The following is a 14862-nucleotide window of genomic DNA, read 5'->3' as shown; positions in this document are numbered from 1 at the left end:
AACTATAGTCAGCTGTTTCAACTAAAAAAGTTGGTTCCATGATATGGAAAAAGCATTAAAAAGTTATAAGATTTACCAACACTATATTTTTTTTTGCATTTATGAAAACAGCTAATTTGAACTAAGCAGCAACAAAAAACTGTGATTTGCAATCAGAACTGTCAAAGTAGGATTTTTTACAGTTATGTTTATGTTTTTCATTTCATGAATAATTTGTGATATTTTGCGAATTGTTAAAAATTATATTTCTCTATTGTTTAGGTGAAGTGGTAGAACATTATGGCTATGGTAGATGTGTAATACTACAGAATACTGTAAATTTAAAAAAAGCAAATTTTATCAAACTGTGTCCTCCCTTATTGCAAACGCAAAGCTTGAGTATAACTGCAATAAGCATTTTATACTTATATTCCAACCCCGTACGAAGGACAGTGCTTTCATAAAACAGCCATGTTTTAGTAATTTAAATTATAAAATTAAAATGGCTGGCATTTTGAAATTTGAATTGGACAAAAGATAGTTTCTATTTTAGCAATAGGGCTCTACTACCTAAACCTTAACATAAATTCAATGTCACATAAGGGTCAGTTGGAACATTCTAAATATAAAAATGTTTATGTAGAACAGGTAGAACATACAAAACTGGCAAATATCTGGTTAAGAAGGGATTTTTGGGAAAATTCCATTGTTGATGTTCTCTTTATTTTGACCCATGGAACCATTTTCCAGAGTTTGGCTGTTTACTCCCAGGAGACACTGTATAAAGGCCACTAGGGCCAGGCCAGGGATGTTTAAAGGTGTACGCCTAGAAGCAGTTTGGGAGTGGGTCTGTGTAAAGGTACTTATACCAAAAGAACTGAAATGTCAAAATTTGTCTGTTGCTACCGGGAACGTTCCTTGTACCAAGGTCATCCTCTATTCCATCATTCCAATTGTTCTTGTTCTAATCAGCAAATTATGCTAGGGCAGTATGTTTTTAAATAATCATTTGTATCCCTCTGAACCAAACAATTCAAGTTGTCCGTCTCAGTTTTTTTTTAGCACTCTACAAAAACATTTGATTGGACACTTTAATGTTAATTTCTGTTGAAAACTTGTTGAGTGAAAATTTAAAAACGTACGTTTTCAGGAAACACACTTTGCAAATTTTTTTCCCCTTTTTTCAAAACTTTTATTATTTTTTTGATTTCATTAACATTTGAAGTTTCATAAAATGTCCATGGTAACGCAATATCTTTGGTAGTTTTTTTTTAAGAGAGCATCTTTAGTGGAAAAACACAAAATCCTGTCACGACCATAACAGACGTTTAAATGAATATTAAAAATAGTTAATATTATTTTTATAACTATGTTTTGCTATAAACTAATTTACTTTTATGACCATTATACATTAAAAAGGTCACTGAGCTTTTAGTATATTTGGTCTTTCTAGAAAAAAATAAAAAACTCAAAAAAATTGAAAAAAGCCAATAATATCTTTTTAAGTTTGTATAACTCCGAAAAAACTTACCTGAGACCCGAAAAATCGTTATGTTTGCATAGAGGCGTGCTTCTTTTGTGTATAAAACATTGAAATATGACGATATTTTAATTTTTGAAATTTTTATGACAGAAATCATAAACGTGATGGTCAGGGACAAGCGGTACGGTCGTGAATTTTATAAAAAAATCTAAATCTTTCTAAACAATCCTTTAATTATACTATTAGTTATAATAAAAATATGTGTTTCAATTGAACTAAACTGTTCAAATTACAATTATATTAAAGTTATTGTCACGACCAAACACACTATAATCCATAAGGCTGGATAGGTCGTGAAAAAACCCGCGATGGTCGTGAAACTTTGGTCGTGAAATTACGTGTTATTTGGCTCTGTTCTGGCGGTAGCTCTGCACCTCATGTTCGAGGATACAAAGTGGACTTCTAGGTTAATCTAGCAATTGAAATATCTTATAAACAAAAATTAACACCATGTCTACTTCATCGAATGACTATGTACGGTCATGGACACACCAAAATTACAAAAAACACAACCTTTCCTGTATTAATCTTGTAATTCCTCCTTTCAACTCGAAACGACCGGCACTACAATCCTGACGTACACCCCGAACTAGTCTCTAAAACCAACTGACTCCATCAACGCCAGGCTTGCCACTGTCGTGCTCCAAAGTTGAAAAATTTTCCCAAATGGTCGTGACGCCAAATCGAGGGACAGACTTATTATGTCATGGTAGTCAGTTTGCAATGACAATAAAATTATAATATGCTCCTTTTTTGTAAGTTTAATAACCATTGATGACATAAAAATATGGCTTTATATATTGCTGCATGAATAATTAGTCTAAAAACAGCGTGAAAGTTGGAAAATGTACCCTAGGGACACGTCATGGTCGTGAATTTCGAGACTTTAAAAATACGAAAAAAATACCTAGAACCTATTTAAAACCAAATAAATGTGTGTAACATGTTGCCCCCATCCCAAAAATTATTAAAACACATAATAATAAACTACAAATCCAGTAGCTACGAAGTAAAAGGCCAGGGACATGAAAACGTACGTTTTTAAATTTTCACTCTGTTACAGTTTCTTGTTTAACAATACAATGTCACAAATGGTCCATCCAACACAGACTTATTTCAGTGTTATTGGCTTTAGTATATTAGTTCCTCCTATTTAGCTGTTTCACTTTAAACACATTTTTTAGCTATAGAAGAAATCAGGGACCTAGAACTACTTTGGTAAATTATCATATTGAATTTTAGCCTCCTGATCACATTTAAATATTAAATAATTGGTGTAAATACCTGCATTTATGTGATAAATGTGTTGCTAAATTGCAACCGGTTTCAACTCACGAAGGAGTCAGTCTAACACCCGCCCGATCACATCGTGTCCTGTTACCATTCTATTATTACCCTTCGTTTTTAACCCTAAATGTTTTTTTATGTTCGTGTACGTGTGCGTGTTAAATGTATTTATTTATTATGAATTGACAACCTTTGAATGATGCAAGAAGACATCTGTACTGGCCCGACAATGACTCCTTTGTGAGTTGAAACCGGTTGCAATTTGGCAACACATTGATCACATAAATGTAGGTATTTACACCAATTATTTAGTTTGGTACATTACTTAAAACACGATAAACCCTGTTTAGGTTTACATCCAATTGTTTTAATTTACGAGACTGACAAAATATGTATGGTTACAAACTATTGAAATAAATAACAATTTGTTTTTAACTATTGTCTATCCACATTATAAGCATTGCTGTTCTGGAACGAAAGCTGGAACTGACACTTTTATGATGACAATTACAGCAGCTACAGAAAATGTTCTCGTCCCGGAAATGCATACACCTTTAAATCTGAGGTCAGTAGGGAGGTTTGCTGGGTAGCATAGTTAGTGTAGGCTACATTATACTATCAATATGATAAACTATTGACAGTAATGGAACAACCCCGATATCAATCCATAGGTACCTAATTTCAATACATGTGATTACTTTACAATCAAAGTTTACAACAGCTGATTTTTACTCCCTAGAGACTAAAAAGGCTTTTTATTACAATTATTGTTGATTCCATTTTAAATTCAATAATTTTACAATAAAACAGCAATTTTGTTGATTTAAAAAGCATTGAAGTGAGATTGGCGGCCAATTCATACACACTGGTTTTGAGTACAGTAGCTACATACCACCCTCCATTGCACACTATCACTTACTGTACCTTATCTTACCATACTATCCGTAGCCGTAGCCACTGAAACCTTAAAGAGGATTCTGGCGTCCATTCTCTTCTATCCCATGCCTCTTCTAATGTAGATTCCAGTCTGGAGATGTCTTTCATTAGGCCTACTTGGTCTTTCCACATTATTCTTGGTCTTCAAAGTGGTTGTCTACCTTGTGGTACTCCTTGGAATACACGTTTAAAAGTTTATGCATCTTCTCTCCACCATGCATAGACTGCCCATCCAGGCCTTGTATTTCTGGAAAGCAACCCTATATTTGGGTGCTTATACATTTCTCTCAGCTCTCTGTTCTTTCTTATCTCAACCTCCGTTAAACTGGTCTGTATATTTTCTCTGCACTCTATTGGCAAACCCAAAGATAAGGTTTTTTGGTTCATTAGTCAGTGCCCAAGTTTCTTGACCATACAACACTATTGGGATGGTTACGGTATAAATCGATTTAGGTTTCTACAGACACCCTGCAGCTCATTGGACAGGTCTCTAGACACCACTACTCTTGTTGACATTTTTATTACTAACCAAAATTTTGGTATACCGACATACACACATTTGAACATCAAGAAAAGGAAGTATCAACACATAAAGCACTTGTATCTTTAACGATTAAGCAATAGTTTGCTGAAAAATATTTCCCAAATATGGGATAACACTTTCATGGCATAAGCTTGTACTTAGGTACCCAGTTTGCCTATATAACAACATTTGTTAATACGCACATATTTGAGATGTATTGTTCAAAATTACACATTTCACTATAATGCAGATCCTTTACGGTAGGAATAAAGCTACGTTTTAAAATGAAATTGTATGTAGGCAAACACCGACGATCAATATTTTTTCCAAACAAATAACTTGTAACATAAATATTTCGATGACAGTTTAAAACCAGCTGTTGGTTAATCCAGCACTAAAACAACTTAAAAATTGTTAGCATCGGCTGCTAGACTTAAACAAAAATTAGAACTTGATTTCTAAAAACAACTGAAACCCTAAGCTAAAATTATGGCTTCGACATTCTCTTCCTTTTAAAATTACCTTTCTTTTACTCACCAAAAAATTTTACCTCAAAGGGTTAACATGAAACAAAAATAATGAATATCCGTCATGTGGTTAATATAAAATCGTGAAATAAAAAATTCCTGTCACATTTAATATATAAGATAGCTCGATAGCTAAAATGAAAGCTAGTCTTTCACATAAGGTGCTTAGACCAAAACATATAGGATAATGTAATTATAGAACTGGTGAAATACATCTTAAACTGAAATAAGAATTAAAAAAATAAAATTTATGTTCTTTGGTCAAGTATTACACTGGATAAATTAATTTGATTCTTGATGGCAAATCTGTGTGTGCAAAAGTTAAATGTCAGACCAAAATTATAAAAAACATAAGCCGAACCGAGTTGGAAAAGAAAAACTAATATTCTTCAATACATAGATTTATTTATTATATTTAATATGCCAGACATCAGATTTTCTCTATTCTAATAACATTGAAGATTGCACAGTATCGTTAACGATTAATTAATTGCTTGGAAGACTGAATATAATATAGGTTATAGTTTTTAGTTTGCATTAAAATGTATTAAAAATATCATTTAATATTAACAAAAAGACTTAAGACCTGCTCTCAACGACCTTAAAAACATACCTAGTCTAAACAGTGCATCAGTCAATAAAAATAACTTCATCAATACAGACATTTTAAATGTGCAGAACACGAATATTAGAGTACAAACTATATGTATGAAAGTAAATGAAATAGAACTGACAAAAAATTACCAAACCTGTTTGAGTCATTGAGATTAATTAAAAATCAATCCAGGCAAATGGAAATTCGCTTAGTCGGCAGGTTTATTGCAGTGGGGGTATTTATGTTTATGATCCAAAAGTTTCTGTTCTAATATGCATGGTACAGAGTGGTATCAGTTACCACAAAACAAAACCTCATAATGACTAAACAATAACAAACACACACACAAAAATACAACATACAGTGATGCAAGAATTTAATTTAAAACATCTGGTATTTTAAAAAAACATCTAGTGTTACAAAAACCTAAGTTCAATCTATCTATATATTAATAGGCAAGCATGTTTCTTTAAAACCTTTTTTCTCAGCTCGTGTGCATCGTAGGGAAAATCTACGCATACCGTTGGAAAGCTATTTTCCTGTAGGTGTGCAGAATCCCTTTATAAATTTAAATAGGCTCAAAGATAAGCACAAAAAATGAGTTTAAAAATTTGAAAAAATTAACATGGATCTTATGCGTTGCTATGCTGGTTACGAAATAACAACGAAATATAAACAGAAAATCAAAACAAATGGAGGAAACTCCAATCACATGTTTTATTTACAGTGTGGGGTGAAAATAGATAAGTGAGTACATTACATATTTTTGGCCGAGTTTCGACCACTGGACGACCTCTCGTAAAAATAAAAATACAATTAAGTGATGCAAAAATAACAAAACATACATGAGAAATATATTATTTCCTACAGTTGTGTCCTACCTGACAAAGTGGGCTTCCTTGCAATGTTTATAGCACGCAAAGTAGCAAATTGCTATATAATTTTTTTGCCGTACTCCAGTATTCCAACCAAACAACACAAAACAGTGTGCTTTTATTATGCACGTAATATTTGTACGCTTGAAAATAAGTTGGCAACACTTAAAGATAATATGGTTAGTAAACACACGCTTGGATTTAACCTAACCTAAAAACGTGTTGTATAGTGTTTGAAAGACTAATATAGGATAAAACTATACTCGAATAAAACATAAAACATAAATGCGTTTTAATGTTAAGTATGTCGCTTTGTAATTATGCTTTATAGTAACTGAAGGACAAATAAAATGTGTAGCGCGAGTGCAAATTGCCTTTGCTGCACTTGAGTGTCACTTCCCACACTAGTTACACAAATAAATATTTTATTTGAATACAAAACTGGCTTCAGCTGGTCGATAAGAGATGGAATGTCTAATTCAGAATTCAAAAGTAAAAGGCTAGCCTATATGCAACTATTTAGAAATACAACACATGCATTAAATGCTTTGTGGTTTAAAATGGCTGTGGTTTATACTTAGTTCTCTTATGTATATGGGATAAGTATTGTTTTCGCCAACATTTTTGATTTTGGGTTTTGTTTGGATCCCCCTAAACCCAAAAATTGGTTTTTGAATTGATGTCTCTGTGTGTTTGTAAGTGTACAGAGCTACAGACCACACCTGTGGTCCGATTTTGATGAAATCTACTTGACCAATTGCTTCTAGCCAGCCTAGTTAAAAAACAATATGAGTTGTCTTGTGTGTTGCGTCAACTGTCCTCGCGACCCTCGTGAAGGCGTTCAGGTACATGAAACAACCCCGTGAGTCAGCGGAAATGTTTGCAGTCCGGTCTTCTCCTTACCTCCACCCTCCCACTGCCTACACTGCCTGTTCCAGGTCCAAGTGCCAGCTAACGTTTCACAATCATTATCTCCAGGCATTTTTTAAATTTTTTTAACATTGATTTTTAATCGTGATTTTTCTATAAGAAAATATAATATAACAAAAAATATAATTTTTACAAAAACAGCCTTATTGATCTTGATTAAAATTTCGTACGTCATAGTTCTTTTAACTCCAAACAAAACGGTACTGTTGTAAAAATTACGAATAAAAAGTTAATTTAACTTACGCGATTTTCCCATAAAACCCATTAAATAATGGGAAAATCTGACACAAAACAGATCGACTGATTTTAATTAAAACTTTCAAAAAATGTTCATAAGTGATAGCAATTTTTGTGATTTTTCCCATAAAATATCATAGTTACCCATGGGAAATGTTGAAAAGCATATGGGAGAAAGTGTGTGTCAGATTGCTGATACTGTTTATAATTAAATTATTTGAAGTACAGTACGTGTTTCTTGTAAGAAAAGGGATTTCCGCTACGCCTTATAGGTACATTCCGCTGTCACAGAAACATCGTCATCATCTTCTGTGATCGTGACAAAATCTTGAATAGCTACTTCGGTCTTGTAGACATCGTTATCATCGCCTCCCGCAATGGCAGCTAAATTTTTATATCTCCTGGAGTCACAGAAACATTGTCATCATCTTCCGTGATCGAAACAAAATCTGGATTATCTACCGTGGTCTTGTAGACATCCAACGTCATCTTATGCGGTATAATCGTGCTTTGTGTTCTTCTTGGATAGCGTAAGTTTTTTTATTCACACAGACCCATTAAGCAATTGTTCAACAACTGATAACAAAGTTGATAATTAACTTCAGAAAAAAAGCTTCTCTAGCACAAACATCACATGATGAAGATGGTATATTTTACAATTTAAATCACTAATACCGCCTTAGTACAACCACTTTCCGCAACAGTCATGAAATATGGGTGAAAAAATTATAATAAAACACAGCATTGATTCATTGTCATCATATAGATACTGTAAGATAAAAATGAAGTAAATACAAAAAAGTCAATGCTTATTTACTATCTGAACCGGACGGAACTAAAATTAAACTTGTCTTTTAAAAATCTTTAAGGGAGTGTTTAATCTATGATTAATCAATCAAAATACTACCTTCCACTATAAGAAGTATAGGAATGTAACATTTAAAAATCATAACATCTTCCTATGCTATTATCGACATTGTTTGCGATGCTGACTTAACGTATGTCTATGCCTACATTTATAACCACAACCTTCACATGTAAATAAAGCTTTACAGTGGACTGTTTCGTTGTGTATTTTTAAACTCGAAGGATCTTTATAAGCCTTGTTACAAAGTTTACAAGGATATGGTTTTCTATCAGAGTGAACATTTTGATGTCGCAGCAAATGATCACGCTTTGTAAATTTAGCTTCGCAAATCTCACAAGCATGAGGTCTCTTAACAGCTCCAAGATGAGTCAGGACATGTTTGGCAATGTCTGTTTTGGATCTGCATCCAAGTCCACAATCTTCACAAACATACTTCTTGTCAGCCCCAGTGTGCGTCTCTAGATGTCTGGTCAAGTAGCACTTCCTTTTAAACTCCATGTTGCAAATATCACAAGAGAATTTATCTTCTGTGCTGTTGTGATGCACTTCAATGTGATGCACTAAATTAGTTTTCGTCTTGAACGAACTATCACATTTAACACATTTGTACGGTTTTTCAGTTGAATGAACTTGTTTTCGATGATTGGTAAGGCCTCCCTTTTCTTTGAAACTCATGTTGCAAATTTCACAGTGAAAACAGAACTTGTTCTCATGTAGATATTCATGTTTCTTTAAATTTTTTTTGCTATTGGTTGAATAATCACACATATTACAACAGTATTTTTGGTTTTGCATCTGATTATGAATATTGTTTATATGCTCTCTTAAACCATCTCTTGTAGTGAAGTTCTTGCCACAGTCGTTACATACTAAAAAAACTTTTGAATCTACAAGGTCTTTACCATTATCTGCAACGTTATCATGGTCTTTTTTTTCTTGAACCTCTTCATGGATATTATTTATGTGTTTATTAAGACATAACTTAGTTCTAAAATCCTTCTTACAGATGTCACACTTGTAAGGCTTTAGACCCTGATGAATCAGCAAGTGTGACTCCAAGGAAGAAGACTGTACAAATCGTTTTCCACAGATATTGCAACGATATCTTTTCTCAGTATGATTTGAAGTGTGGAGTTTCAGTAAACTTTTCCTTGTAAATCGCAAACAACAAAATGAACATTCGTAAGGTTTCTCACCCGTATGTGTTCTTATGTGGCGAATGAGTATGTCGCCTTGTGGAAACTTTTTGTCACAATACCTGCACATGTATTTTCTTTCTTTTATATAGACTTTCTTTATCCGACCTTGTTGTGGTGCTAGAGATGTTGATGGTTTTTCAAAGGTGTCAGGAGCTCTGACATCACCTTGTGCTCCATAAACCCCCCGGGTATTATCCTGCAAATTAATTTTATAATGGTTATAGATGTTAAACAATATTAAACAGAAGAAATAAAAATTAACATAAAGGTAAATTTCAGTATAACATTTGTGCTCTAATTGTTACACAGTGTGGTGTGTGTGTGAAAGAAAAGTAGAGCGGATAATTTTTTATGCCGAATAGAGCATATGGTACAGCTAGGGCGATCAAGCACCAGATCAGAAAAGTGAGCTGGAGCCAAGCAGAGCTTACATTTTGCGACCAATAATTCACAAGTATGGAGGGTGACTATGATGTTTTCTACGATAGAGGGAGGGGTTCACAACTTTGCTGTTTTGCTTTGATGTGTGACGTTGGTTATGCATTCACGATGCTGATAGGGCCTGTTGATGTTATGGACAAAAAACTTGTATTGATGTGTAGGTCATCAGCATATATGGTGTAATAATTGAGCTGAAGTAATTTATGGCAAGAACAAAAAGCAGAGGCCCGAAGATTGACACCTGAGGCACACTAAAAGCAGTAATTTTTGCAACAGTGTGCACTTTTCTCAAGTCTTTGATTTACAGGGGAAGTGTGTTACTTGTTTTGACACGAGTGCTTTTGTCAAACAACTCAGTCCAGAACATACATGAAAATACAGAAAATAGCTATACCTACTACAGAATTATTTATCCTTCTTGTACCTTACAGTTATACTAACTCCAAAATCTTCCATTCAGATATGAAAATATTATAATCAAAACAGCTACCAGTGCGTTTACCCACAATGTTTGCGATGCCGACCTAATGTACGTCTATTCCTACATTTATAACCACAACCTTCACATGTAAATAAAGCTTTACAGTGGACTGTTTCGTTGTGTATTTTTAAACTCGAAGGATCTTTATAAGCCTTGTTACAAAGTTTACAAGGATATGGTTTTCTATCAGAGTGAACATTTTGATGTCGCAGCAAATGAGAACGCTTTGGAAATTCAGCTCCGCAAATCTCACAAGCATGAGGTCTCTCAACAGCTCCAAGATGAGTAAGAACATGTTTGGCAATGTCTGTTTTGGATCTGCATCCAAGTCCACAATCTTCACAAACATACTTCTTGTCAGCCCCAGTGTGCGTCTCTTGATGTCTGGTCAAGTAGCACTTCCTTTTAAACTCCATGTTGCAAATATCACAAGGGAATTTCTCTTCTGTGCTGTTGTGATGCACTTCAATGTGATATACTAAATTAGTTTTCGTCTTGAACGAACTATCACATTTAACACATTTGTAAGGTTTTTCAGTAGAATGGGCTTGTTTTCGATGATTGGTAAGGCCTCCCTTTTCTTTGAAACTCACGTTGCAAATTTCACAGTGAAAACAGAACTTTTCCTCATGTAGATATACATGTTTCTTTAAATTTCCTTTGTCATTGGTTAAATAACCACATGTATTGCAACAGTATTTTTGGTTGTGTACTTGGTTATGTTTAACTTTTATATGCACTCTTAAACAATTTTTTGTGGTGAAGTTCTTGCCACAGTCGTTACATACTAAAAAAACTATTGAATCTACAAGGTCTTTACCATTCTCTGCAACCTTATCATGGTCTTTTTTTTCTTGAATCTCTTTATGAACACGATTTATGTGGTTACTAAGATATAACTTAGATCTAAAATCGTTCTTACAGATGTCACACTTGTAAGGCTTTAGACCCTGATGAATCAGCAAGTGTGACTCCAAGGAAGAAGACTGTACAAATCGTTTTCCACAGATATTGCAACGATATCTTTTCTCATTATGACTTGAAGTGTGGATTTTCAGTAAACTTTTAGTTGTAAATCGCAAACAACAAAATGAACATTCGTAAGGTTTCTCTCCCGTATGTGTTCTTATGTGGCAACTGAGTTTCCATTTTGGAAACATTTTATCACAATACTTGCACATGTATTTCCTTTCTCTATAGACTTTCCTTTTCCGACCTTCTTGTAGTGGAAGAGATGTTGATGGTTTATTTAAGGTGTCAGGATCTCTGACATCACTTTTTGGTCCATAATGCCCCGGGGAATCATCCTGCAAATGAATTTTTTACTAGTAATTGCTATTAAACAAGTTGAAACAGAATAAATAAAAAAGAACATGGAGGTTAACTACAGTACAATATTTGTGCTCTCATGTTAACAGTGTCTCGTGTGTAAAAAGTATATGCATGGAAGCGGCTATTTTAAAAACCAATAATTGAAGCTTGAGCGACTGAGCCCTAGGTCAGTAAAGCTTATTTTACAGATCCTGGTAAGACAAAATCAATGATCGATTTGACCACCACTCTTCCAAAGGTTGGCTTTCCATTATGGATCAAGAACATAATGATCACTTCCAGCGACCATTTCTTTCACTGCTTGTCCAATTCCATAGCTCTTCCCATAGGGTGTATTTTGCATCAAACTCTCCTGCTACTAGGACTCCCTTCCAGGTGATGCAATATTTGTCTCGAAACTCTCAAGATCGCTTTCAAACTTTTCCAGTGTATCATTTCTGTAAATAGTGGAAGATTTATACTATCCAATCTTTGACCATCTAAAGTTCCATGTTATCTACTCTTCTTTGCTGATGATATTTCCTCGTTGCAGTATAGCACACAGCAAGAATGTCGAGACACCTTTTTTTATTTTCGCCAGACTGTAATTGGGAAGAAGCACCAGGTTTAAGCACCTGCATCACTTTACTGTACTTTCTGAATGTGCACTTCATACTAAACATTTTGTCAACTACTCATACCTATATAACTTTGTTCACCACTAAGTTGCTGTGTGAATCACTCAAGTGACACTGCCCATGCAGTTTCTAGATTAGGATAAGACTGCAGCATCCAATGCAGTCAGGACTTGTGGTGGTCAGGATAAACATTATTCTGGTTGAATGAAGAAATGTTAGGCCTATAGCTTAACATCTAAATATAGACAACAAAACTGCATCACTCTTTTTGTGGTTGCTAATGCATGTACCTAACAGACCTAAACCATACATTTAAAAACCCACATAAGCGTACTATTGAAAAATACATTATTGACCTCCATCATGCCTCTAGTGCTTTATGTAGCCTAGTGTGTAAAAGAAATGGATTAGTTTCTCACCTCAAAGTTATCCTCAGGATCTTCTTCATTAGTCTTTTCGACCCCGAAAAGTAGAGGTTCTCCCTTTTTAATATCCACTGTCTTCTTCTCCTTTAAGCTTAGGACATCTTCATCAATGGTATCATCCAATCGTTTTAACAACACTATTGGTTTGGTATCGCAATCAAACTTGGCAGGATATAACTTTTTTTCAAAAACAGCAACGATTGGTTCCAAGTACTCCTCATCTTCCTTTTTTATTGTTGGAACAATATTTTCAATCTTTACTCCAAATTCAAATATTGGTGAAATGATTTCCTAAAAAATTAAATAATGAAGAATTGAAATTTTGTTATAAGAAAATATCTTATGTTACTGTACTTGATTTAAATTAGGAATCAAATTTTGAGTAACTTAAACAGTCTACTAAAACCCCCACAAATTCATACTAACATGGCCAATAAGTTAAAATGATAATTATCCGCCTTGTCTAGTAATGATTGTCCAGTACTTTGTTTTAAAATGCTGGTTTTATGTGCTACTAAGCCCTATAACTTATAACTATATTAACTATAACTTATAACTATATTAAAAGATAAATACCCCCGCTGCGGCAAACCTGCAGACTAAGCGAATTTCCATTTGCCTGATTGGATTTACACTAAAATGTCTCCTTAAAAATATCACATTTATTCCCTACTAGCAGAGCACCCGTCCTTCGTACGGGGTTGGCATATATAAGTATAAAATGCTTATTGCAGTTATACTCAAGCTTTGCGTTTGCAATGGGGGGAGGATACAGTTTGATAAAATTTGGTTTATAGATTTACGGTTTGATATAGTATAACACATCTACCATTGCCATAATGTTCTACCACTGCACCTAAACAATAGAAAAAGAATAAATTATCAAACATTCGCACAATATCACAAATCTATAATATTAAAACGAAACAGTGTTTTTTTTATTTCACGATTCTGAATCAACCACTTGATGGATTTTCATGATTTTTGTGTTGAAAGAAAGATAATTTTGAGAACTAGGGAATGTCGAAGCCATAAATTTAGTTTAGGGTCCCAGTTTTTTAGAAATAGGTTTTAATTTTTTTAAAGTCTAGCAGCCGACGCTAAGATTCTAAACTAGCTTTTGGCATAAAATCTATATATTAATTTGAAACTGTTTTTCTTTGTCACAGCTATTTTGAGAGAACGGCTGGGCGTAGAAACTCGGTAGAGGTGTCTAAAGAAAGGTCTTGGTCTGTAGATGAGCCATCAAAAGAGAAACATGGTGAATTCCCTTGGGGCTCTGCCCCCGTGGCCTTTAAATTCCCATCCCATGTTATTCTTATGGAGGAAAACGGGGTTTTTGTCACAGCTAATTTGAGAGAATGGCTGGGCGTAGAAACTTGGTAGGGGTCTCTAAAGAAAGGTCTTGGTCTGTAGATGAGCCATCAAAAGAGGAAAGAGGTAAATTCCCTTGGGGCTCTGCCCCAGAAGCCTTTAAAGTTGCCTCTTCAGATTTGTTTACATTACGACCATATGCATAATTCTACACTACTTTTTAATGCAACAGCTGTTAATATTTAAATTGTGATTTATTGAATTTGTCAAAATGAAGTACAGTATTTGCAATGGATTTTTCTGATTTTAAAATTGATTTTCTTCTGCATCGTGTCATGTTTTGCAATATAATGTTCTATTACCAAATCAGTGGAAAATCCTAATATCACAGTAACTTTTAAAATTATTTCTTATGGAGTTAACTTATATCTATTGTATGGCTTGGTTTCTGCCTTTTTTACCACTTCTTGGAGATTGTACGTAGGTGATATTCTTTGGCATATTGCATCCGTAGATAAACGAAACTTGGGTTGGTGTAATTATTACAATGGAAAAGAGCGAGAAATCTTGGACAATTTGATATAGGCTAAAAATAAAACTGAATTAACACTGTGCTACATTTCTTGAGCAATCATTTAAATCACCGATTTGCAAACAATGGAAACATAGAAAAAGTCATAGAACACAACCAAGTAAAAGAAATAGAAATAATGTTTTTTTTACACTAAAAACACTAAAATACCCCCGCCGCAG

General features: G+C 34.0%; 2 protein-coding genes across 5 annotated transcripts in view; both read right to left on the bottom strand.

The window, feature by feature from the left end:
- Nucleotides 1-14862, bottom strand: part of LOC128996203 (zinc finger protein 25-like) — a 54330-nt gene that overhangs the window by 6707 nt on the left and 32761 nt on the right. The window contains exons 3-4 of one of the 4 annotated variants that reach the window (XM_054421346.1): nucleotides 12790-13086; nucleotides 9800-11728 (exon numbers count right to left, since the gene is read on the bottom strand). The exons of 2 other annotated variants lie outside the window; for them this stretch is intronic. In XM_054421346.1, coding sequence (XP_054277321.1) covers nucleotides 10439-11728; nucleotides 12790-13086 — 1587 coding nt within the window. In that variant the 3' untranslated portion in view covers nucleotides 9800-10438. Of the gene's footprint in view, nucleotides 1-9799; nucleotides 11729-12789; nucleotides 13087-14862 lie in introns of those variants that run through there. One more of the 4 variants, XM_054421347.1, reaches the window with a different exon arrangement.
- LOC128996204 (zinc finger protein 888-like) lies at nucleotides 6196-9785 on the bottom strand. Its single transcript, XM_054421350.1, has one exon. The coding sequence runs from the start codon at nucleotides 9564-9566 to the stop codon at nucleotides 8400-8402; it is 1167 nt and encodes a 388-aa protein (XP_054277325.1). The 5' UTR covers nucleotides 9567-9785; the 3' UTR covers nucleotides 6196-8399.

Source organism: Macrosteles quadrilineatus, unplaced genomic scaffold (assembly GCF_028750875.1).
Source record: "Macrosteles quadrilineatus isolate MER2022 unplaced genomic scaffold, UCM_ALF_1.0 Scaffold_6__1_contigs__length_79288215, whole genome shotgun sequence".
Classification (NCBI taxonomy): Eukaryota; Metazoa; Arthropoda; class Insecta; order Hemiptera; family Cicadellidae; genus Macrosteles; species Macrosteles quadrilineatus.
The sequence above is the reverse complement of the archived record's forward strand: the minus strand, read 5'-3'. Positions and strand labels throughout refer to the sequence as shown.

Excerpts from the sequence above, each read along its gene's own strand:
- LOC128996204 (XM_054421350.1), bottom strand. The coding sequence starts at position 9,566 with ATGTGCAGGTATTGTGACAAAAAGTTTCCACAAGGCGACATACTCATT.